General features: G+C 43.6%; 2 protein-coding genes across 2 annotated transcripts in view; both read left to right on the forward strand.

Annotated features, from left to right (window-relative positions):
- The window catches only part of LOC137624184 (uncharacterized), a 29,906-nt gene extending 21,082 nt beyond the window's left edge, over positions 1–8,824 (forward strand). Inside the window, exon 2 of the mRNA XM_068354713.1 lies at positions 3,484–8,824. Coding sequence (XP_068210814.1) covers positions 3,484–6,720 — 3,237 coding nt within the window. The 3' untranslated portion in view covers positions 6,721–8,824. The remainder of the gene's footprint in view (positions 1–3,483) is intronic.
- Positions 8,825–9,906: 1,082 nt separating this feature from the next.
- Positions 9,907–20,895, forward strand: LOC137624200 (uncharacterized). Its single transcript, XM_068354714.1, has one exon. It carries the CDS (start codon positions 10,482–10,484, stop codon positions 13,704–13,706), a length of 3,225 nt encoding a protein of 1,074 aa, XP_068210815.1. The 5' UTR covers positions 9,907–10,481; the 3' UTR covers positions 13,707–20,895.
- Positions 20,896–23,728: the final 2,833 nt, after the last annotated feature.

Genomic DNA, 23,728 nt, shown 5'->3' on the forward strand with positions numbered 1-23,728 from the left:
CCTCCAGTGGCGACTGAAGTCCCGGTGGAATCAAGCATATGACTCCCCGGACATCCAGATCCCCATGGGACCTGCGGAACTGACAGACCTCCAGTGGTGGGTGACAGACGAGAATCTACGAAAGGGAGTGAATCTTCTCGTCCTCCCCCCGGATTTGATGCTGTTTTCAGACGCTCCAAAAAAAAAGGGTGGGGGGCCCACATGCTGCACCACACAACCTCAGGCCTCTGGTCAGAGTCAGAAAAGTACCTCCACATAAATTTCCTTGAGATGAAGGCCGTCTTTCTGGCCCTTCAACAGTTCCAACAGTACCTGGCAAGTCACTCTGTGGTGGTGAGGAGTGACAACACCACAGTAGTGGCCTACATCAACAAACAAGGAGGTACTTTTTCGTAGCAACTATCCCATCTAGCAGTAGAGATACTGAGATGGGCCGAAATCCACTCGATACCACTATCGGCACGCTTCATTCCAGGCGAAAGGAATGTGCTCACCAACAACCTGAGCAGAGCGTCTCAGATAGTGAGTACTGAGTGGTCTTTGGATCATCTAGTAGCCAACAAAGTCCTGACTTTGTGGGGTTCTCCGACTGTGGACCTCTTCACAACGGCCCTGAACTTCAGGCTCCCGCTGTACTGTTCCCCAGTCCCAGACCCCAAGGCTCTCTGGCAAGATGCTTTCCAACAACGAGGGGACAACATCGGCGTTTACGCCTTTCCCCCGTTCTGTCTGATGAGGAGGGTACTCGACAAGACCATAACATCGGTCAATCTTTCAAAGTGGAAAGTCTTCTGTGGTTGGGGTATCTCTCCACTCGATGCCACTATTCCAGCAATAGCGGAGTTCCTCTTGTATTTGCGTGAAGAAATGCGCCTATCAGTCTCGGCAGTGAAAGGCTATCGCTCAACCTTAAGCCTCGCCTTCAGACTGAAAGGAGTGGACATTTCTTCATCGCTAGAACTTTCTCTACTCATACGGAGTTATGAACTTACCTGCCCCAAGTCGGAAGCGAGACCTCCCCCATGGAACATAGTTGGAGTTCTCAGGTCTCTTAAGTGACCTCCCTATGAACCATTACACCAGGCAACAGATCGCCACCTGACTTAGAAGACGGTGTTCCTGCTAGCTTTGGCCTTGGCCAAGCAAGTCAGCGAACTTCATGGTCTCTCATATGACATCGCCTATTCAAGGGGATGGGGAGAGGTAACGTTCAACTTCGTCCCTGAGTTTATTGCTAAGACTCAGAACCCGGGAGTAGCAGATCCTCGATTCGACTCCTTCCGGATTTCTAGTCTCTGTACTGTAACAGATGACCCAGACCATCTCTTACTTTGCCCAGTAAGGAGCTTGAGGTTGTACCTCAAGAGAACAGCCACAGCCCGTCCTCGTGTGCCAGCACTATTCGTCAGCACAGGAAGGACCAAGAGGAGGGTCACCAAGAACATTGCAGGGTCATTGACCTCGCACTGAATCCAAACCCTCCTCCGTCACGTCGCCCCAGAGCACATGATGTCAGGGGCATAGCTACGTACCTGGCCTTCAAAAGAAATTATTCAGTGACGCAGGTTCTTCAAGCTGCGGTGTGGAAACGTCAGAATATATTCACATCCCACTACCTGCAAGACGTGACCCACAGGAGACTCGATACTTTTTCTATCGGTCCTGTGGTGGCTGCACAACAGCTGGTTTAAAACCTGAAGCTCCTTATTGGACAAATAGCAGAAGGTTGAGGGCATTATTACCCAGTTTTAGTCTGCATGAATGAAAAGGTTTGACTGGCCCTTATTCTTTTCTTCATCATCCCCTCTCTTGGGGAAAGCAGCATCCTGGGTTCTCTGCATAGCTGACCTCAAACCATTGCAGGTAAACCATGCTCCCTTGTGTTCCTAGTATTAAGATTAATACTGTTACGTCCCCATACCCTGACGAGGTGGTATTGGGAAAGTCCTAGTCTACAAGTTTCCATCTAAAGAACTTCGGAACAACTTTCTAGGACGAGTAACACTTCTACATACCTTCACACACAGCTTGCGTAGGCCGCAGACTAGCAAGGTTTTAGTGAGGTGCAGGGGCTCCTTATTTCTTGAGTGCTAACACACTCAAATAAGGAGTCCCCGGGCAAAGCCAAAAGCCAGACCGGCTGGGACGTCCACCCTTCCTAATGGGTGAGTCACCCCTATTAAATAGCGTGGTTTGTATTCCAGTCACGGAACAAATGACAAATTCGTAGATACTTTAATTTGTATTTTTCCTAACTATACAAACCTTAGCTATTTAACCAAACTTGCCCGCCAGCCCTATCTCCCTTGAAGTCCTACCTCCAAGCAAAGTGAGCAAAAATCACAGGTGTGTATGAGGGGGAGGGGTAGCAAGCTACCCTCCCTACCCCCGCTAACTAGCGGTGTGGGTAGTTAACCCTCGTTAAAATTAATGGCTCGTCATTTCAGCTACGCCGAAAGTAATACCCCTATTAAATAGCTAAGGTTTGTATAGTTAGGAAAAATACAAATTATCTACGAATTTGTCATGCTGCAACCCTAGTTGGAAAAGCAGGATGCTATAACCCCAGGGGCCCCAACAGGGAAAATAGCCCAGTGAGGAAAGGAATCAGGGAAAAATAAAATATTTTAAGAACAGTAAAAACATTGAAATAAATATTTCCAATAGGTATAAACTATAAAAACTTTAACAAAAAAAGAGGAAGGGAAACTAGAGAGAACAGTGTGCCCGAGTGTACCCTCAAGCAAGAGAACTCTAACTCAAGATAGTGGAAGACCATGGTACAGAGGCTATGGCACTACCCAAGACTAGAGAACAATGGTTTGATTTTGGAGTGTCCTTTTCCTAGAAGAGCTGCTTACCATAGCTAAAGAGTCTCTTATACCCTTACCAAGAGAAAAGTGGCCTCTGAACAATTACAGTACAGTAGTTAACCCCTTTGGTGAAGAAGAATTGTTTAGCAATCTCAATGTTGTCAGGTGTATGAGGACAGAAGAGAATCTGTAAAGAATAGGCCAGACTATTCAGTGTCTGTGTAGGCAAAGGGAAAGAACTGTAACCAGGGAGAAAGATCCAATGTAGTACTGTCTGGCCAGTCAAAAGGACCCCATAACTCTCTATTTTGGAATAAAGCAGGAAGAAAATGTCTTTGGAAAGTATAAGGTATTGGTTTGATATGTCTGATCGGGTCTAGTTAGAGGAACAAGATATGATTCTTTTGTTTGAGAGATATTGTATATGACTCGGCTACACCGAATATAGGTGATAGTCCATGGAGAGTATCCGTGAACAGTTTCCTTAGAAATGGTTTTAATTCTAGCAAGTAATTGCTTTAGATACTGTGTCCATTTTGGTTTTCTACAAAACACTGTACTGTATTCATAAAGATAACATTTTACTTTCTCCTTTAAGCTTGCAAGTAATGTAACTCATAAAAAATGTTCTGATTCGGGTTAACTCTTGTTAATTGATGGTGTTTTACAGATTGCGTTGAGGAAACTGAGGTGGTTTGGAGGGATTATGCAAGTGATGCTTTATATTTTTCTTCCTGTGACGACTCCAGTTCTACTACCAGATGACCACTATATTTTGAGGCATAAGATTGCTATAAGTCGAGTTGTTCGACCAGTATTACACAGAGTCTTTTTGTTACTTAGACCCCAAAATAGTAAGACCATTAAGGAGCTTCTTTTTGATTTGGATGGATTTTCAATGGCAAGATACAGGAGAGAGTTCAATGCAAGTCAGAGAAGTAAGTTGGATAATGATGAACCTAGTGAAGGGTTTGATGTAACTCTGATGTACAAACTTATACAGCTTCTTTGTGAGTTAGCCGACACAAACGATTCAAAGTGGAGCACACCTGGATCTCTTGAATACAATCTTAAACAGCTGAAAGAGCACCGAAACACAAGTGTTCATGAAGAAGTTTCTTTCACTTTTAGTGACCTACAGGAGAAGATCAAGGATATGGAAGAGTTATGCAGAAGTGTTCTTATAACTGCAGGTCTGAGAAGCAGGCAGCCTGTAACTTCTGACATAAATAAAATGGAAGGGGATTTTGAAGAGGTACTCTTAGGTGGCGTTGATCGTTGGGAACCCTATAAAGAAGCTCTTCTCAAAGAAAGGAACGAACAAACAGCCGTTCTCATAAGAGAAGGAAGAAAAGACATACAGAGACTTGGTATGAACTTGAGAATTTTGAATCCATTTTCTTGGCTTATTGACTCCTGTTATTCCAATCTGGATGTAGGGCATATATTTACTGACCTACTAATTGAGGGTAAAGGTACAATTGAAATGCATCATTTGATTACTTCAACACTACCATCAGGCAAGTTACCAAATGTGATAATAGTTTCCGGGCCTCCGGGAATGGGTAAGACAAGTTTATTCAGGTTTTTAGTCCATGATTGGCTTTCGTCTCATCCAGTAATGCTTGGAATGGAAAACACTGAACTGATTATACCAGTCGAATTACGGCACGTATTTAGCCCCAGCGTCAAAGACTTGTTGAAAGATGAACTTTTACATGGTGTTTCACAGCAACTGAAAGCAGATGATGTTATGTCTGCTCTCAAAAATGTCTCACTACTTTGGCTCCTAGATGGCTACGATGAAGCGAGTATTAGCACCAGGCAAGTGATTAAAGAAATACACAAGAAATTTCCAAACTCTAGAATATTGATTACTTCAAGAACTGAATTTATAAATGAAATTGAAATTGCACTAAATCAGGTGCATGGAACTTACCTTACTGTCAAACTAGGAGGTTTTTCTAAAGACAATGTTGAAAAATGTGCTAATAGATTAATTTCTGTTTCTGTAGCTGATGATGGTGAAAGGGATATCAAATGTCAGAACTTTATGGACTTCTGTCAAAAGGACAATCGTATACATTGGGATATATTTCATGTTCCTTTATTCATCACTATTATCGTTATACTTTGGCTTAACAGCCCGGATAAGGTTTCATTTGTTAAGTCTCGCACAGCTCTTTATTGCCTTTTAGTCGACCACATTGTCCAAAGGTTAATTGCACGGGACTCATTTCGTAAGTTGAATCAACGAAAATCTTTTCATGAAAACAAATTGAAAGTATTTTTAGATCACCTTGGCCAGGTCTTATGGAGTAATTCATTAGATCATGAATTTACTTTAAAAAAGTATGAAGTGCAATATCTGGAAGAGAAGTGTTCAGAACTCTATCTTCCTTTTACTGATACTATGTCAGCTTTCTTTGTATATGCTGAGAGAGCGACACCTTCTGAGATCAGAGAAGAATTTACCGTTATCCATCGGACACTATCAGATATCTTAGCTGCCAGAGCATTTGTCAACAAAATGATCTCTGAAAATTGGGATGTTATGACTACTGCCATGTATTATTTTAAAAGTAGGAGAAAGGTGTTATTGCAATATGATCCCAATCATATTAGCTTAGCTAAATGGGTTGGTATTGAGACCTTGTCTAAAGAATTTCCCGATGATGTCTTCGAAAGAATTCATGACAAGAATTATTTTATGTCTACCAATGCCTTTTTTTCTAAGAAGGATCGGTGCCCTCTACATGAACATGGAAACAGCAATGGTACAGATTATAGTTTTAAAAGCATAAGTGATAATGGTGTACAGGTACTAGTAGGAAACAATGTATGGTGTTTTGTAAAAGGTAATTTATTAGGTCATTGGCTTATATACCTTTTGGGGTATCTGGGTGCTAAGAAACAATTTAATGAGTCAAGGCGGAAACAACTGGTGTTCATACTTGTAAGAAGAGACCCTTTTAGTCTCAATTTTGAGGAATTCCCCAACTTATTAGAAGAAGCCTGTGACCCTTTATTCACAAAGATGATGTGTACTTACATTAAGAATATAACCTGGCATTTTTATGAAGGTTACCACTTCCGTGGAGCATTGAAGTTTTTGCAATATGTAGTACCAAATTCTGTGTTTATCCACTATTGTTATAGAGAAAGTTATAGTGTCTCCAAGAATTTTGATGGGTCGGAAGTTTTAACCAGAACCATAGAGGCTTTTGTCAAATATCCACTAGATATTCATTTTGATCTTCATTACTTTTTCTGCAGAGAAGATAAGGAGCTGAGGTTCACAAAAAATTGTCTCGAGATGCTGCTTAACGAATCATCTTCATGTCGGTTAGTTACAGTGCGGTGTCCAGTGGATAATGAGGTTTTGTTGCTTTTGAAGAAAGCTGTCCATCTTCAAGAATTAAAGATTAAGTTTCAGGGTGATGATCTCTCTCAGCTGTCAGATTTGATTAAGACTCTTCCTAAACTACAGGTTTTTGCAGTAGCTATAGATCCCTGTAATTATTACTCTCAGCCAGGTCAGCCAAGCTTGATCGAAGAGAACCGGCTTCTGCCGAAAACTTCCATCATTCTGACTGATGTTTTCTCTTTAGATCTTTGTGAAGTAGGTTCGTCTTTAAAGGCACTGTGTCGTTATCCGCGCCACGTTGTCCTTCATGGAAAAGTAGTTAGCATAGATTTAGAAAATATTTTGGCCCTTATATTTTGGGTTTTAAGAAATGTTGAGCATTTACCTAAGTTGGACATAATTTTAGACATAAGTGAGTTTAAATTTCTTTTTACTCAGACTTACAAGATACAAATATTTAAATCTTTTTTAAAGGAAGTGTTTGCCAATTGTGATATCAGGTTTAAATATATGTGTGGTAGTATTAGTGAAATACTGTAAAACGACGTTACATTGATGGAAGATAAAAGCCTATATTAAAGTAAAATAAGTTGCTTTAAGTCTTCAGCCATAATTTTGTTCTACTTGTCACCAGAATGCACAGTAGGTAAAAAACATACCTACCAGTGGAGCTCCCTCCAGAATAATTGAAATCTTCAGTTATTTAGTATTTTAGAAAGTAATTATATTTAGTACCTGTATGATTTATTACAAAACAAAAACTTAATACTGTACAGTTATGCTTTTTTAGTTTAAATTTTGTTTGTCCCAACACGAATCCTTCCCACTGACCAATGTATAGGATAACCTCTAGAGCGCGCTTTCTCCGACAAGAGTTTTTCCCCCTTAACAGGCCTATACCCTCCCAACCCCCCTCTCCATGTGCGCGACCCTGACCTCTCTTGTTTCCCAGCATGCCATAGAGGGATGCCTCAGGCGACCTTCCCAGGTCGCCATCAACCATTCTACCTATGGTCATAAGCGTGCGTGGTTGACCTTCTGCTTCTCTTGCGATCGCAACTGTTTTCCTTTTGTGCTCGTAGTGTGTGTTACTTGAGTTGTATCGTGTTTACTACGATCTCCTTATATGGAATCTGTGCATGTGTAACGTCATTGCCCTGGTGTAAACGGGAAGTTGTATGCAGTTCCCTTTCACATGTGGAGGTTGATCCTCATTTTTTGTGTACTTCTTGCCCGGGTCGCGTATGTTCTCTGAGGGACACGTGCTCCCTCATGAAGGGTAGAGATATTCAGTGGCCAATGGCCACTATGATACGGAAGAAGTCGAAGAAGGACAGGTCGCCCTCATTGAAGGGTAGTGGGACTCGTCCTTCTTAGGCGTGTTCGACAGTACCCAGTGTTTCGGGAACTTCTTTGTCTCCAGGGCTGCCTACGGTGGCAGAGGAGGTAACAGGACTGGTCGGGCCCTCGCATTTCCCCATCCGTGGCCGGGAGAACCCCCCTTCACCGTCATAGTGGGGGTGTTAAGGGCAGGTCGGCCACCCACCTTTCTACCCGCCAACCACGGGTGCGGCCTCCTTCCAGCCTCAGATAGACGCTCCCCCATCCACTCACAGGTTGATGGTCCCAGGTTCCGCTCAGTGGCTCCCAGGAGCCGATCTCTCCTTGTGAGCTTAAGGGACGTGTCCCACGTGGAAAGGAGCGGGAAGAATAAGGACAGTTCTTCTTCCAAGAGGTATCATCCCTCCAAGTGTTCTGCATCTTCCCCTATCCCCGCCCAGGGTGGGGACCAAGGTGAGTTAGTGCTGGTCTCGGTCTGTTACTGAGACCATTGTCCATTATTCCTGTACCAATCATCCCAGATGTTCCAGTGCAGGAGGACGTGCTGTGGAACGTATAACCTCATACTGATTCATGCATGAAGAAGAAATGATTAAGAAGTATTAAAATTTTTCGTATACCTTGAATGAAGGTTGTAGCAACATTCGCACACCTATGACTTTCATTATTTCATCATTAGCGTGGGTCATTCGTCACTTTGGATTAAGGAATTTCTTCTGGGATTTAGTTTTTCATCATTGGGTCTTATGTTTATACTTCTGATTTCTTTGAACCCTTGTAAAGATCAGTTTCTTGCTTCATATATGTGCATATGTGGAAGTATGTTTGACATGCATACTTGTAGCTATGTACGCACGTACAGTACAGTAACATTTCTATGTGTGCGTGTGTTGTTGATATTGATATTTTCCTTTTCATTTGCATGTGTGTATATAGATTATATTTTTATGTATATATATACACAGGTATATATATGTTTAAGGTACGTAAGTGTGTGTTTAGACAATACATTTTTTCATGTACATCAAGTTTGTCTTACTTATAGTAAACTTTATATTGTGACGTAGGCCTCAATTGCCTTTCGTTCTGCCTCAGTTGAGACCTGATATAGATCATTGTCAGGTTTTAAAGGTCTAGATGTTGCTCATGAGTGGCAGAAGCAAGGGACAGTGACTTTGCCCTATTGAGCAGGACAATGCCCAAGAGACTGACCATATATACATGTGATCGGCACCCAAGCCCCCTCTCCACCCAAGCTGGGACCAAGGAGGGCCGGCTGATTGCTGCTGATGACTCAGCAGATAGACCTCAAACCCCCATCCTTAGCTCACAATGATGGTGAGGTTGCAGTGACCAGGGGAACTGACGACTTTGAGCTGGACTCAAGCCCCAGTCTGGCCTTTCACCAGTCAAGTACATTACCACTTCGGTCACTGTGACTGTGTTGCTATAACAAGATTTTGTCTCTGACGCCATCGGCTTCAGTCGAAGTGGATTACAGTACTGCCATGGGACGGAGAAGATGGTCAGGTTTTGGCACCTACTCAAGGGCAGCGGCCCCTGCACAAAGCCAAAAGCCAGACCGGCTGGGACGTCCACCCTTCCTAATGGGTGAGTTACCCCTATGAAATAGCGTGGTTTGTATTCCAGTCACGGAACAAATGACAAATTCGTAGATACTGTTTAATTTGTTTTTTTCCTAACTGTACAAACCTTAGCTATTTAACCAAACTTGCCTGCCAGCCCTATCTCTCTTGAAGTCCTACCTCCAAGCAAAGTGAGCTCAATCACAGGTGTGTGAGGGGGAGCGGTAGCAAGCTACCCTCCCTACCCCCGCTAACTAGCGGTGTGGGTAGTTAACCCTCGTTAAAAATAATGGTTCGTCATTTCAGCTACGCCGAAAGTAATACCACTATTAAATAGCTAATGTTTTTATAGTTAGGTAAAATACAAATTATCTACGAATTTGTCATGCTACAACCCTAGTTGGAAAAGCAGGATGCTTTAACCCCAGGGGTCCCAACAGGGAAAATAGCCCAGTGAGGAAAGGAATCAGGGAAAAATAAAATATTTTAAGAACAATAAAAACATTGAAATAAATATTTCCAATATAAACTATAAAAACTTTAACAAAAAAAGAGGAAGGGAAACTAGAGAGAACAGTGTGCCCGAGTGTACCCTCAAGCAAGAGAACTCTAACCCAAGATAGTGGAAGACCATGGTACAGAGGCTATGGCACTACCCAAGACTAGAGAACAATGGTTTGATTTTGGAGTGTCCTTTTCCTAAAAGAGCTGCTTACCATAGCTAAAGAGTCTCTTATACCCTTACCAAGAGAAAAGTGGCCTCTGAACAATTTCAGTACAGTAGTTAACCCCTTGGGTGAAGAAGAATTGTTTAGCAATCTCAATGTTGTCAGGTGTATGAGGACAGAAGAGAATCTGTAAAGAATAGGCCAGACTATTCAGTGTCTGTGTAGGCAAAGGGAAAGAACTGTAACCAGGGAGAAAGATCCAATGTAGTACTGTCTGGCCAGTCAAAAGGACCCCATAACTCTCTATTTTGGAATAAAGTAGGAAGAAAATGTCTTTGGAAAGTATAAGATATTGGTTTGATATGTCTGATCGGGTCTAGTTAGAGGAACAAGATATGATTCTTTTGTTTGAGAGATATTGTATATGACTCGGCTACACCGAATATAGGTGATAGTCCATGGAGAGTATCCGTGAACAGTTTCCTTAGAAATGGTTTTAATTCTAGCAAGTAATTGCTTTAGATACTGTGTCCATTTTGGTTTTCTACAAAACACTGTACTGTATTCATAAAGATAACATTTTACTTTCTCCTTTAAGCTTGCAAGTAATGTAACTCATAAAAAATGTTCTGATTCGGGTTAACTCTTGTTAATTGATGGTGTTTTACAGATTGCGTTGAGGAAACTGAGGTGGTTTGGAGGGATTATGCAAGTGATGCTTTATATTTTTCTTCCTGTGACGACTCCAGTTCTACTACCAGATGACCACTATATTTTGAGGCATAAGATTGCTATAAGTCGAGTTGTTCGACCAGTATTACACAGAGTCTTTTTGTTACTTAGACCCCAAAATAGTAAGACCATTAAGGAGCTTCTTTTAGATTTGGATGGATTTTCAATGGCAAGATACAGGAGAGAGTTCAACGCAAGTCAGAGAAGTAAGTTGGATAATGATGAACCTAGTGAAGGGTTTGATGTAACTCTGATGTACAAACTTATACAGCTTCTTTGTGAGTTAGCCGACACAAACGATTCAAAGTGGAGCACACCTGGATCTCTTGAATACAATCTTAAACAGCTGAAAGAGCACCGAAACACAAGTGTTCATGAAGAAGTTTCTTTCACTTTTAGTGATCTACAGGAGAAGATCAAGGATATGGAAGAGTTATGCAGAAGTGTTCTTATAACTGCAGGTCTGAGAAGCAGGCAGCCTGTAACTTCTGACATAAATAAAATGGAAGGGGATTTTGAAGAGGTACTCTTAGGTGGCGTTGATCGTTGGGAACCCTATAAAGAAGCTCTTCTCAAAGAAAGGAACGAACAAACAGCCGTTCTCATAAGAGAAGGAAGAAAAGACATACAGAGACTTGGTATGAACTTGAGAATATTGAATCCATTTTCTTGGCTTATTGACTCCTGTTATTCCAATCTGGATGTAGAGCATATATTTACTGACCTACTAATTGAGGGTAAAGGTAGAATTGAAATGCATCATTTGATTACTTCAACACTACCATCAGGCAAGTTACCAAATGTGATAATAGTTTCCGGGCCTCCGGGAATGGGTAAGACAAGTTTATTCAGGTTTTTAGTCCATGATTGGCTTTCGTCTCATCCAGTAATGCTTGGAATGGAAAACACTGAACTGATTATACCAGTCGAATTACGGCACGTATTTAGCCCCAGCGTCAAAGACTTGTTGAAAGATGAACTTTTACATGGTGTTTCACAGCAACTGAAAGCAGATGATGTTATGTCTGCTCTCAAAAATGTCTCACTACTTTGGCTCCTAGATGGCTACGATGAAGCAAGTATTAGCACCAGGCAAGTGATTAAAGAAATACACAAGAAATTTCCAAACTCTAGAATATTGATTACTTCAAGAACTGAATTTATAAATGAAATTGAAATTGCACTAAATCAGGTGCATGGAACTTACCTTACTGTCAAACTAGGAGGTTTTTCTAAAGACAATGTTGAAAAATGTGCTAATAGATTAATTTCTGTTTCTGTAGCTGATGATGGTGAAAGGGATATCAAATGTCAGAACTTTATGGACTTCTGTCAAAAGGACAATCGTATACATTGGGATATATTTCATGTTCCTTTATTCATCACTATTATCGTTATACTTTGGCTTAACAGCCCGGATAAGGTTTCATTTGTTAAGTCTCGCACAGCTCTTTATTGCCTTTTAATCGACCACATTGTCCAAAGGTTAATTGCACGGGACTCATTTCGTAAGTTGAATCAACGAAAATCTTTTCATGAAAACAAATTGAAAATATTTTTAGATCACCTTGGCCAGGTCTTATGGAGTAATTCATTTTATCATGAATTTACTTTAAAAAAGTATGAAGTGCAATATCTGGAAGAGAAGTGTTCAGAACTCGATCTTCCTTTTACTGATACTATGTCAGCTTTCTTTGTATATGCTGAAAGAGCAACACCTTCTGAGATCAGAGAAGAATTTACCTTTATCCATCGGACATTATCAGATTTCTTAGCTGCCAGAGCATTTGTCAACAAAATGATCTCTGAAAATTGGGATGTTATGACTACTGCCATGTATTATTTTAAAAGTAGGAGAAAGGTGTTATTGCAATATGATCCCAATTATATTAGCTTATCTAATTGGGTTGGTATTGAGACCTTGTCTAAAGAATTTCCCGATGATGTCTTCGAAAGAATTCATGACAAGAATTATTTTATGTCTACCAATGCCTTTTTTTCTAAGAAGGATCACTGCCCTCTACATGAACATGGAAACAGCAATGGTACAGATTATAGTTTTAAAAGCATAAGTGATAATGGTGTACAGGTACTAGTAGGAAACAATGTATGGTGTTTTGTAAAAGGTAATATATTAGGTCATTGGCTTATATACCTTTTGGGGTATCTGGGTGCTAAAAAACAATTTAATGAGTCAAGGCGGAAACAACTGGTGTTCATACTTGTAAGAAGAGACCCTTTTAGTCTCAATTTTGAGGAATTCCCCAACTTATTAGAAGAAGCCTGTGACCCTTTATTCACAAAGATGATGTGTACTTACATTAAGAATATAACCTGGTCTTTTTATGAAGAATACAACTTCCGTGGAGCATTGAAGTTTTTGCAATATGTAGTACCAAATTCTGTGTTTATCCACTATTGTTATAGAGAAAGTTATAGTGTCTCCAATAATTTTGATAGGTTGGAAGTTTTAACCAGAACCATAGAGGCTTTTGTCAAATATCCACTAGATATTCATTTTGATCTTCATTACTTTTTCTGCAGAGATGATAAGGAGCTGAGGTTCACAAAGAATTGTCTCGAGATGCTGCTTAACGAATCATCCTCATGTCGGTTAGTTACAGTGCGGTGTCCAGTGGATAATGAGGTTTTGTTGCTTTTGAAGAAAGCTGTCCATCTTCAAGAATTAAAGATTAAGTTTCAGGGTGATGATCTCTCTCAGCTGTCAGATTTGATTAAGACTCTTCCTAAACTAAAGGTTTTTGTAGTAGCTTTGGATCCCTGTAATTATTACTCTCAGCCAGGTCAGCCAAGCTTGATCGAAGAGAACCGGCTTCTGCCGAAAACTTCCATCATTCTGACTGATGTTTTCTCTTTAGATCTTTGTGAAGTAGGTTCGTCTTTAAAGGCACTGTGTCGTTATCCGCGCCACGTTGTCCTTCATGGAAAAGTAGTTAGCATAGATTTAGAAAATATTTTGGCCCTTATATTTTGGGTTTTAAGAAATGTTGAGCATTTACCTAAGTTGGACATAATTTTAGACATAAGTGAGTTTAACTTTCTTATTACTCAGACTTACAAGATACAAATATTTAAATCTTTTTTAAAGAAAGTGTTTGCCAATTGTGATATCAGGTTTAAATATGATATGTGTGGGAGTATTAGTGAAATAAAACAACGTTACATTGATGGAAGATAAAAGCCTATATTAAAGTAAAATAAGTTGCTTCAAGTCTTCAGCCATAATTTTGTTCTACTTGTCACCAGAATGCACAGTAGGTAAAAAACATACCTACCAGTGGAGCTCCCTCCAGAATAATTGAAATCTTCAGTTATTTAGTATTTTAGAAAGTAATTATATTTAGCACCTGTATGATTTATTACAAAACTAAAACTTAATACTGTGCAGTTATACTTTTTTAGTTTAAATTTGGTTTCTTCCAACACGAATCCTTCCCACTGACCAATGTATAGGATAACCTCTAGAGCGCGCTTTCTCCTACAAGAGTTTTCCCCCCTTAACAGGCCTATACCCTCCCAACCCCCCTCTCCATGTGCGCGACCCTGACCTCTCTTGTTTCCCAGCATGCCATAGAGGGATGCCTCAGGCGACCTTCCCAGGTCGCCATCAACCATTCCACCTAAGGTCATAAGCGTGCATGGTTGACCTTCTGCTTCTCTTGCGATCGCTAGTGTTTTTCTTTTGTGCTCGTAGTGTGTGTTACTTGAGTTGTATCGTGTTTACTATGATCTCCTTATATGGAATCTGTGCATGTGCAACGTCATTGCCCTGGTGTTAACGGGAAGTTGTATGCAGTTCCCTTTTACATGTGGAGGTTGATCCTCATTTTTTGTGTACTTCTTGCCCAGGTCGTGTGTGTTCCCTGAGGGACACGTGTGCCCCCTCGAGGAAGGGTAGAGATATTCAGTGGCCAATGGCCACTATGATATGGAAGAAATCGAAGAAGGACAGGTCGTCCTCATGGAATGGTAGTGGGACTCGTCCTTCTTAGGCGTGTTCGACAGTACCCAGTGTTTCGGGAACTTCTTTGTCTCCAGGGCTGCCTACGGTGGCAGAGGAGGTAACAGGACTGGTCGGGCCCTCGCATTTCCCCATCCGTGGCCGGGAGAACCCCCCCTTCACTGTCGTAGTGGGGGTGTTAAGGGCAGGTCGGCCACCCACCTTTCTACTCGCCAACCACGGGTGCGGCCTCCTTCCAGCCTCAGATAGACGCTCCCCCATCCACTCACAGGTTGATGGTCCCAGCTTCCGCTCAGTGGCTCCCAGGAGCCGATCTCTCCTTGTGAGCTTAAGGGACGTGTCCCACATGGAAAGGAGCGGGAAGAATAAGGACAGTTCTTCTTCCAAGAGATATCATCCCTCCAAGTGTTCTGCATCTTCCCCTATCCCCGCCCAGGGTGGGGACGAAGTTGAGTTAGTGCTGGTCTCGGTCTGTTACTGAGACCATTGTCCATTATTCCTGTACCAATCATCCCAGATGTTCCAGTGCAGGAGGACGTGCTGTGGAACGTATAACCTCATACTGATTCATGCATGAAGAAGAAATGATTAAGAAGTATTAACATTTTTCATATACCTTGAATGAAGGTTGTAGCAACATTCGCACACCTATGACTTTCATTATTTCATCATTAGCGTGGGTCATTCGTCACTTTGGATTAAGGAATTTCTTCTGGGATTTATTTTTTCATCATTGGGTCTTATGTTTATGCTTCTGATTTCTTTGAACCCTTGTAAAGATCAGTTTCTTGCTTCATATATGTGCATATGTGGAAGTATGTTTGACATGCATACTTGTAGCTATGTACGCACGTACAGTACAGTAACATTTCTATGTGTGCGTGTGTTGTTGATATTGATATTTTCCTTTTCATTTGCATATGTATATATAGATTATATTTTTATGTATATATATACACAGGTATATATATGTTTAAGGTACGTAAGTGTGTGTTTAGACAATACATTTTTTCATGTACATCAAGTTTGTCTTACTTATAGTAAACTTTATATTGTGACGTAGGCCTCAACTGCCTTTCGTTCTGCCTCAGTTGCGACCTGATATAGATCATTGTCAGGTTTTAAAGGTCTTTAGATTTTGCTCATGAGTGGCAGAAGCAAGGGACAGTGACTTTGCCCTATTGAGCAGGACAATGCCCAAGAGACTGACCATATATACATGAGATTGACACCCAAGCCCCCTCTCCACCCAAGCTGGGACCAAGGAGGGCCGGCTGATTACTGCTGATGACTCAGCAGATAAACCTGTGGGCTCCCCTCAAACTCCCATCCTTAGCTCACAATGAGTTTGAGCTGGACTCAAGCCCCAGTCTGGCCTTTCACCAGTCAAGTACATTACCACTTCGGTCACTGTGACTGTGTTGTTATAACAATTTTGTCTCTGATGCCATCGGCTTCAGCCGAAGTGATTTACTGCCATGGGACGGAGATGGTCAGGTTTGGGCACCTACTCAAGGGCAGCGGTCCCTGCACAGATGGGCCTCTGCCTCTGTCAGCGGCACCAGGTCAGCCACCCGCCATCTTGGCTGCCCAGGCACCTGGCAGGCAGACACACAGCCTGTCCTGCCACCTTACTTCCCTTCTGGGAACTACTCCCCCCACAGGATGGCAGCTCCAGCTCCCGTTCAGTGGCTACCAAGCGCCCCTACCGTGACTAGCAGCATCACGAGGCGGAGGTTTCCGACGCTCAGGCGCCGCCATCTTGCCCGGGCCAGTTCCCCTCCGCTCAGCCTGGGTCTGGAGTTGCCCAACCTGGCCAGCAGGCCTCAGCCCAGGTTGGACTGCCGTCTTTCTATCCGCCGACGGAGTGTAACGTTTCCGCCCAGCTGCCAGTAGATATTCCCTCACCCGCTCACGGGGTGGTGGCTCCAGCTTCCGCTCAACGGCTCCCAGGCGTCGTTTTCCCCTCACGGTCACCAGCGGAGGTGGGAGGAGCCTTGAGAGACAATGTCAAGGTGTAAGCGGCTGCTCGAGGGTGGCCCTCTCAGCGGGTGGTGCTCCGCCCCAGCTATTGGCGCCACATGGAAACCACGTGGCCCGAATCACTCAACCACTGACGCGTTGGCCTAACCAGCCAGAATCCTCTCAAGCTTCCCTAACGGGAAATGGCCAACATGACCGTCAATCTGCTGCGCAGCGTGGCCTGCCGGCCTTCTTCTGCTGCCTGCGACCGGCTCCTCTGACCCTCCGCGGGTAGGGGACCCGCCTTACGCCCTCGGGGCGGCGGCCTTAGCCCCCAGACAACCGCTCCCTGGTACTGATCCAACCTCTTGGGTGCAAGAGGCCTATTCGGGCACCCAAAGGACCCTGTTCAGGGTGGTTAGGTTAAAATAAATAGTGAAGCCTCTCATCAAGGGAGAACCGGCATCTTTGAAGGAGTGGCAAAGGCTATTGGGGCACCTGGTTTCTCTGGAGAAACTCGTCCCTAAAGGAAGACTGATGCTGCAACCAGCCCAGTCAACCAGGGAAGCTCTCCAGTGGTGGTTAGACCCAAGGAACACCCTAGCATGGGTCTCACTACTGGATCCTCCTCCGGAGATCCTCCTCTTCACGTAAGCATCCAGGGAGGGATGGGGAGCTCATCTTCCAGACCAAACGTCCACAGGACTGTGATCCCTGGATGTAAAGGCCCTCTACATAAATGAGCTCGAAGTTCTGGCATTGCTGAGGGCCCTCGTCAAGCAGGTAAACTCATTAGTGGGGAGAAGAGCGGCCCTGATGAGCGACAAGGCCACCGTCGGATTCTCGACTTGTCGGTGGAGATCCTTTCAGGGGCCAAGAACAACACCATCTCCCTGATGGCCAGATACATTCCAGGGAAGAGGAATGCTGTGGTAGATGGCCTCAGCTGAAGTGGACAAAGACAGTGATAGGAAAGTGGGGCTCTCCCTGTCTGGACCTCTTCGCGACGAGGATGAACGCAAAGATGCCAGTCTTTTGTTCTCCAGTGCCAGACCCAGCAGCAGCTCTAGAGGATGCGTTCCACGAAGTCCTCCCAAACTTCTCCCTTCACGAGTGGAGACTATTCAGCGTTTTGCTAAGAAGGGAGGGGTACTCCAGAAGGACAGCCGGTCAGATGACGGGTAACCTCGGACAATCCTAGAGAGCCATATACTGTACTAGGCAAAGTGGGTGGCCCTCGGCAAATGGTGCACCATGGAGGGCATAGAGCCCCTCAATGCCTCAATCCCAGTCATCGTGGACTTCCTGGTCCATCTACGCCTCGTTCAGGGCATGTCGTTTCCAGCAGTGAATGGATTCCTGGCGACCCTTGGTCAGGTCTTCTTCCTCAAGGGGTTGAACCTAGGTCCCTCCAAGCAGCTCTCAATGCTGATGAAGGGGTTTGAGCAGGCATGCCCCACCAGGGCCCTCAAGGCACCCACATGGGACATCGTCAAGGTCCTTGACGCCCTGAAGAAGCCTTCATTTCAGCCTCTATGGCAAATTACGGACAGGGAGCTTACCCTGAGGATGGTGCTCCTTCTCTCCCCAACCTCGTCCAAAAGGGTAGGCGAGCTCCATGGGCTGTCAGCGGATGTCTCCCACTCGCACGGTTGGAAGGAGCTGGTTTTCAAGTTCATCCCCTCCTTCGTGACGAAGACACAGAACCTGGCGGTAGCTGACCCACGGTGCAATGAGTTTTCTATCCCCGCCATCCCGAGGAAAAATGACCCGGACCCGGAGGACCTGGCGGAAATATCTCTCAAGGACCTCCGCCCTTCGCCCGGCTATCAAGAGTCTGTTTGTGACTACGGGGAAAGTGAAGAGGACGGTCTCGAAGAACACGATCTCTTTCTGGATCCGGGATACAATCCGCAGGGCGTACTTGGCGAAGGGTAAACCCTTCCCAATGTGTGCCAAGCCTCGTGACATCAGGGATGTTGGCAATTCGTTGGCCTTTGAAAGGAACATAGCTGTCAGCACTTCGGTGGCCTTTGAAAGGAACGTGGCAGTCGGCCAGGTGCTAAGAGCAGGTGTATGGCGGAGACAGTCGGCCTTTATGACCCAGTACCTCAAGGACTGTCCCCTCAGGTCTCAGGAGGGGTTCAAGCTCGGTCCCGTCGTGGTGGCCCAATAGATGATCTAAGGGTGGTCTACACATGACTCAATCCATATAGAACGGCGAGGGGTAGAGCATCTCAAATCTCTATCCCCTCAACCTACCATGGACTACTCCAGGAAGGAAGATGTTATCTTGGGGAGAGTTCTTTGGTTACCCTTTTTTTATTTCACCTCTATTGTAGCACTTTCCCTCGACAGGCCTTACCCTTCTCCGCGACCCTCATACCTCTCCTACCGGGGTCTATTCCCCGCCTCATAATTCTGAGCTCCTATACATTGGTCAGTGGGAAGGATTTGTGTTAGAACAAAGGACAATTTCAAAGAAAATTTCATTTTTCCTAACATACTTAACACTGACCAATAGTTTAATTGCCCCCCTTCCCTTCCTTCCCTGCGGTAAACCCTGCTGATAGGAACCTTTGTTTTCCGGGACCAGGGTAGAATGGTTGATGGCAACCTGGGAAGGTCACCTGAGGTGTCCCTCTAGGGCATGCTGGGAAACAAGAGAGGTCAGGGTCGCGCACGTGGAGAGGGGGCATGGTAGGGTATACGCCTGTTGGAGGGGAAAACTCAGGTCGGAGAACGTGCGCCCTAGAGCTTATCCAATACAGTACATTGGTCAGTGGTAAGTATGTTAGGAAAAATACAATTTTCTTTGAAATTGTCATATTAGAATTCATCCATTTTATAAAAACAGGAATTATTTTCTTTTACGCACATCAACATCCAATAGATATGGCCTAACTGACTTCCAAACATCCAAGTGTCTTCTGAAAGTAGTGAAATAGTGGTTATTAGTGGATGAGATCTCCCTCAACTACAGGAATTCCTAATGTTACCTACCAGTTAATTCATAGAAACTTCCTCCCACTAAGGAGTAAGTCTCCTATTTTAAAGGATTAAGTTTTGTGTTTGTACAGAAACAAATACTGCACAATAGTATTGGGAATAATAGCGATATTACTCTACTAGCACCTCAATTCACATTGTTTAAATCATCCTGAATTATCAGTATTCCAATAATTGCTAGAACGTTTTATTAACTAAAGGAACACTTGCTTAATCTCAATGTGTAAGTTGATCCTCAAAAATGCTTGACTGATCAACGCAGAATCACTACACGCCAATTGAATGTTTGTCTCGTGTTTGTCGAGCCAAAAAACTAATCAAATGGGAGAACTTCATAAATGTGGAAATATAAGCCTAGATTGTTTATTAACTAAAACAACATACTGTGTACCCTATTCACGTTACAAGTTCATTTATACTTATATAATGCTCTCCATTTCAAATTACAATCTTTTTCTGGGCTGCCCAAAGGCAAGGCAATCTATACAGACAGACAGACAAACATACTGCATGTCGATTCTGAATGAATAATTGAATCTTCAAATATACAGTACGTGACTGAACACCACTGGAGCGTAATGAGCCTGTGGAATGTTCCCCGATAGAGTAGTTTGAAATGTTCCGACAGAATGTTCTCAACTAAGAAAATTAGACATTCGTGCCTGCAGTGCAGCAAGAAATAAAAAAGAGAGAGAATGTCTGACCGGTAATTTATGCGTTATGATATTAGCAATTGTAAGAACTTGGATAGAATGTAAGTTGCTAAAAATATACTATATATCAGTAAAGATGGCTTTGATAGTAAATTTCCATGATAAGTCTATCAAGAGGACTTTGTAACTGATTTTTAAAAAGTGGGAAAGCTTCCCTTGTCCAAACCTGAGATAATATTGCTATTTATTTAATGTTCCCAGTCCATAGTTCACTCAGTGTCACAGACACTGTTCTTGATTATTCTAAAGATATGGTAATATAGCACATTTTAGATTTTACTTCCTATGACAACAAAATATTTAGTATTAATGTAACATGCTTCAAATTTTTTGTTCTAGCACTGTTGGAAAATTGTGGGCCCTTCTTGATGTCAGAAACATCCTTGAATCTTTCCTGTTTTTAACAGTCCATTCAATTTTTTCTATCTGTTTGTCTGCCAGTTTGTCAGTGTGATTGCCATGCTCACCTTTTCATTGCATCTATTTTTAAAGGCCACTTATGAATGACAGAGTAAAGAGACAGTAAAAATGGCCTAGCTAGCAGGAAAATGCCCTTGAGACTGACCATATATCCATATGATCAGCGCCAAACCCCCTCTCCACTCAAGCTAGGACCAGGGAGGGCCACGCAGTGGCTGCTGATGACTCAAGAGGTAGACATATAGGCTTCCCTAAACCTCCCATTCTTAGCTCACAAGGATGGTGAGGTTGCAGACACTACAAGAAACATGTTATTTTTATTAATAAAATAAATTTTTGAATATACTTACCCGATAATCATGTAGCTGTCAACTCCGTTGCCCGACAGAATTCTATGGAGGGATACGCCAGCTATCACAATACTAGAAGGGGGTGTACTTACCAGCGCCACCTGTGGCCAGGTACTCAAGTACTTCTTGTTGACACCTCCTCAATTATTCCTCGGTCCACTGGTTCTCTCTGGGGAGGAAGGGAGGGTCAATTAAATCATGATTATCGGGTAAGTATATTCAAAAATTTATTTTATTAATAAAAATAACATTTTTCAATATTAAACTTACCCGATAATCATGTAGCTGATTCACACCCAGGGAGGTGGGTGAAAACCAGTGTACAAGATTAAAGGATAGCTAAGTATCCCATATTTCATATAACAGTTATCTCAAATAACAATGAAATAATAAGTACCTGGTAAGGAAGTCGAATAGAACCGTTACTCTGCCTTTTTATTTAAGTTCGTCTTCCTTACTGAGCGCAGCGTTCCTCTTGGAGGCTGAATCAACCCAAAGGTGCCAAAGTACACGGGGTTGCAACCCCTACTAAAGGACCTCTACCAAACCTTTAACCTAGGCGCTTCTCAAGAATGAATAGACCACCCGCCAAATCCAAGGATGCGGAAGGCTTCTTAGCCTACCGTAACAACCATAAAAACAACAATAAAAGTATTCAAGAGAAAGGTTAAAAAAGGTTATGGGATTAAGGGAATGTAGTGGTTGAGCCCTCACCTACTACTGCACTTGCTGCTACGAATGGTCCCAGGGTGTAGCAGTTCTCGTAAAGAGACTGGACATCTTTCAGATAAAACGATGCAAACACTGACTTGCTCCTCCAATAGGTTGCATCCATTATGCTCTGCAGAGAACGGTTTTTATTAAAGGCCATCGAAGTAGCTACAGCCCTTACTTCGTGGGTCCTTACCTTCAGCAATGCAAGGTCTTCCTCCTTTAAGTGAGAATGTGCTTCTCTGATCAGAAGCCTTATATAATACGAAAGCCCATTCTTGGACATGGGTCTCGAGGGTTTCTTGATGGCACACCATAAGGCTTCTGACTGTCCTCGAATAGGTTTAGACCTCTTGAGATAATATTGAGCTCTGACAGGGCAAAGAACTCTCTCTAGTTCGTTACCTACCATGTTGGAGAGGCTAGGTATTTCGAACGATCTAGGCCAAGGACGTGAAGGAAGCTCGTTCTTTGCTAGGAATCCGAGCTGAAAAGAACATGTCGCAGATTCGGTTGTGAAACCAATGTTCTTGCTGAAGGCATGAACCTCACTGACTCTCTTAGCTGTTGCAAGACAAACGAGAAAAAGAGTCTTGAGGGTGAGGTCCTTGAAGGAAGCTGACTGGAGAGGTTCGAACCTAGATGTCATAAGGAACCTTAAGACCACGTCTAGATTCCAGCCTGGAGTGGAAAGACGACGTTCTTTAGACGTCTCAAAAGACTTGATAATATCTTGAAGGTCCTTGTTGGAAGACAGGTCCAAACCTCTGTGGCGGAGAACTGAAGCCAACATGCTCCTATATCCTTTAATCGTAGGTGCTGAAAGGGATCTCTCATTCCTAAGATGTAGAAGGAAGTCAGCTATTTGTATCACAGAGGTATTGGTGGAGGAAATTGAATTGGCTCTACACCAGCTTCGGAAGACCTCCCACTTAGACTGGTAGACTCTACGAGTGGAAACTCTTCTAGCTCTGGCAATCGCACTGGCTGCCTCCTTCGAAAAGCCTCTAGCTCTAGCGAGTCTTTCGACAGTCTGAAGGCAGTCAGCTGAAGAGCATGGAGGTTTGGGTGCAACCTGTCTACGTGAGGTTGACGTAGAAGGTCCACTCTTAGAGGTAGAGTCCTGGGGAAGTCGACTAGCCATTGACGTACCTCTGTGAACCATTCTCTTGCAGGCCAAAGGGGAGCAACCAGCGTCAGCCGTGTCCCTTCGTGCGAGACGAATTTCTGCAGAACTTTGTTGATTATCTTGAACGGCGGGAACGCGTACAGGTCGAGATGGGACCAGTTCAGTAGAAAGGCATCCACATGAACTGCTGCAGGGTCTGGAACAGGGGAACAATACAGCGGAAGTCTCTTGGTGATGGAAGTGGCAAACAGATCTATGGTAGGTTGGCCCCACAAGGTCCAAAGTCTGTTGCACACACTCTTGTGGAGGGTCCATTCCGTGGGAATGACCTGATTCCTTCTGCTTAGGCGATCCGCTGAAACATTCATATCGCCCTGGATGAACCTCGTGACCAGAGTGAGGTTTAGACCTCTTGACCAAATGAGGAGGTCCCTTGCGATCTCGTAAAGGCTCCTCGAATGGGTCCCTCCTTGCTTGGAGATGTAAGCCAAGGCTGTGGTGTTGTCTGAGTTCACCTCCACCACTTTGCCTAGCAGGAGGGACTTGAAGTTCAACAGGGCTAGATGAACTGCTAGCAGTTCCTTGCAGTTGATGTGGAGAGATCCTTGTTCCTCGTTCCACACTCCCGAGCATTCCCGTCCGTCCAAGGTTGCACCCCAGCCCGAGTCCGAAGCATCTGAGAAGAGATGAAGATTGGGGGTCTGAATGGCCAATGATAGACCCTCCTTGAGAAGGAGGTTGTGCTTCCACCACAGGAGAGTGGTCTTCATCTCTTGGTTGATAGGGATAGAGACTGCTTCTAGCGTCGAGCCCTTGTCCCAATGAGCTGCAAGATGGAATTGAAGAGGGCGGAGGTGGAGTCTTCCTAGCTCGACAAACAGGGCCAGTGATGAAAGGGTCCCTGTGAGACTCATCCACTGTCTCACTGAGCAATTGCTCCTCTTC

This window comes from Palaemon carinicauda, chromosome 2, assembly GCF_036898095.1.
Source record: "Palaemon carinicauda isolate YSFRI2023 chromosome 2, ASM3689809v2, whole genome shotgun sequence".
Lineage (NCBI taxonomy): Eukaryota > Metazoa > Arthropoda > Malacostraca > Decapoda > Palaemonidae > Palaemon > Palaemon carinicauda.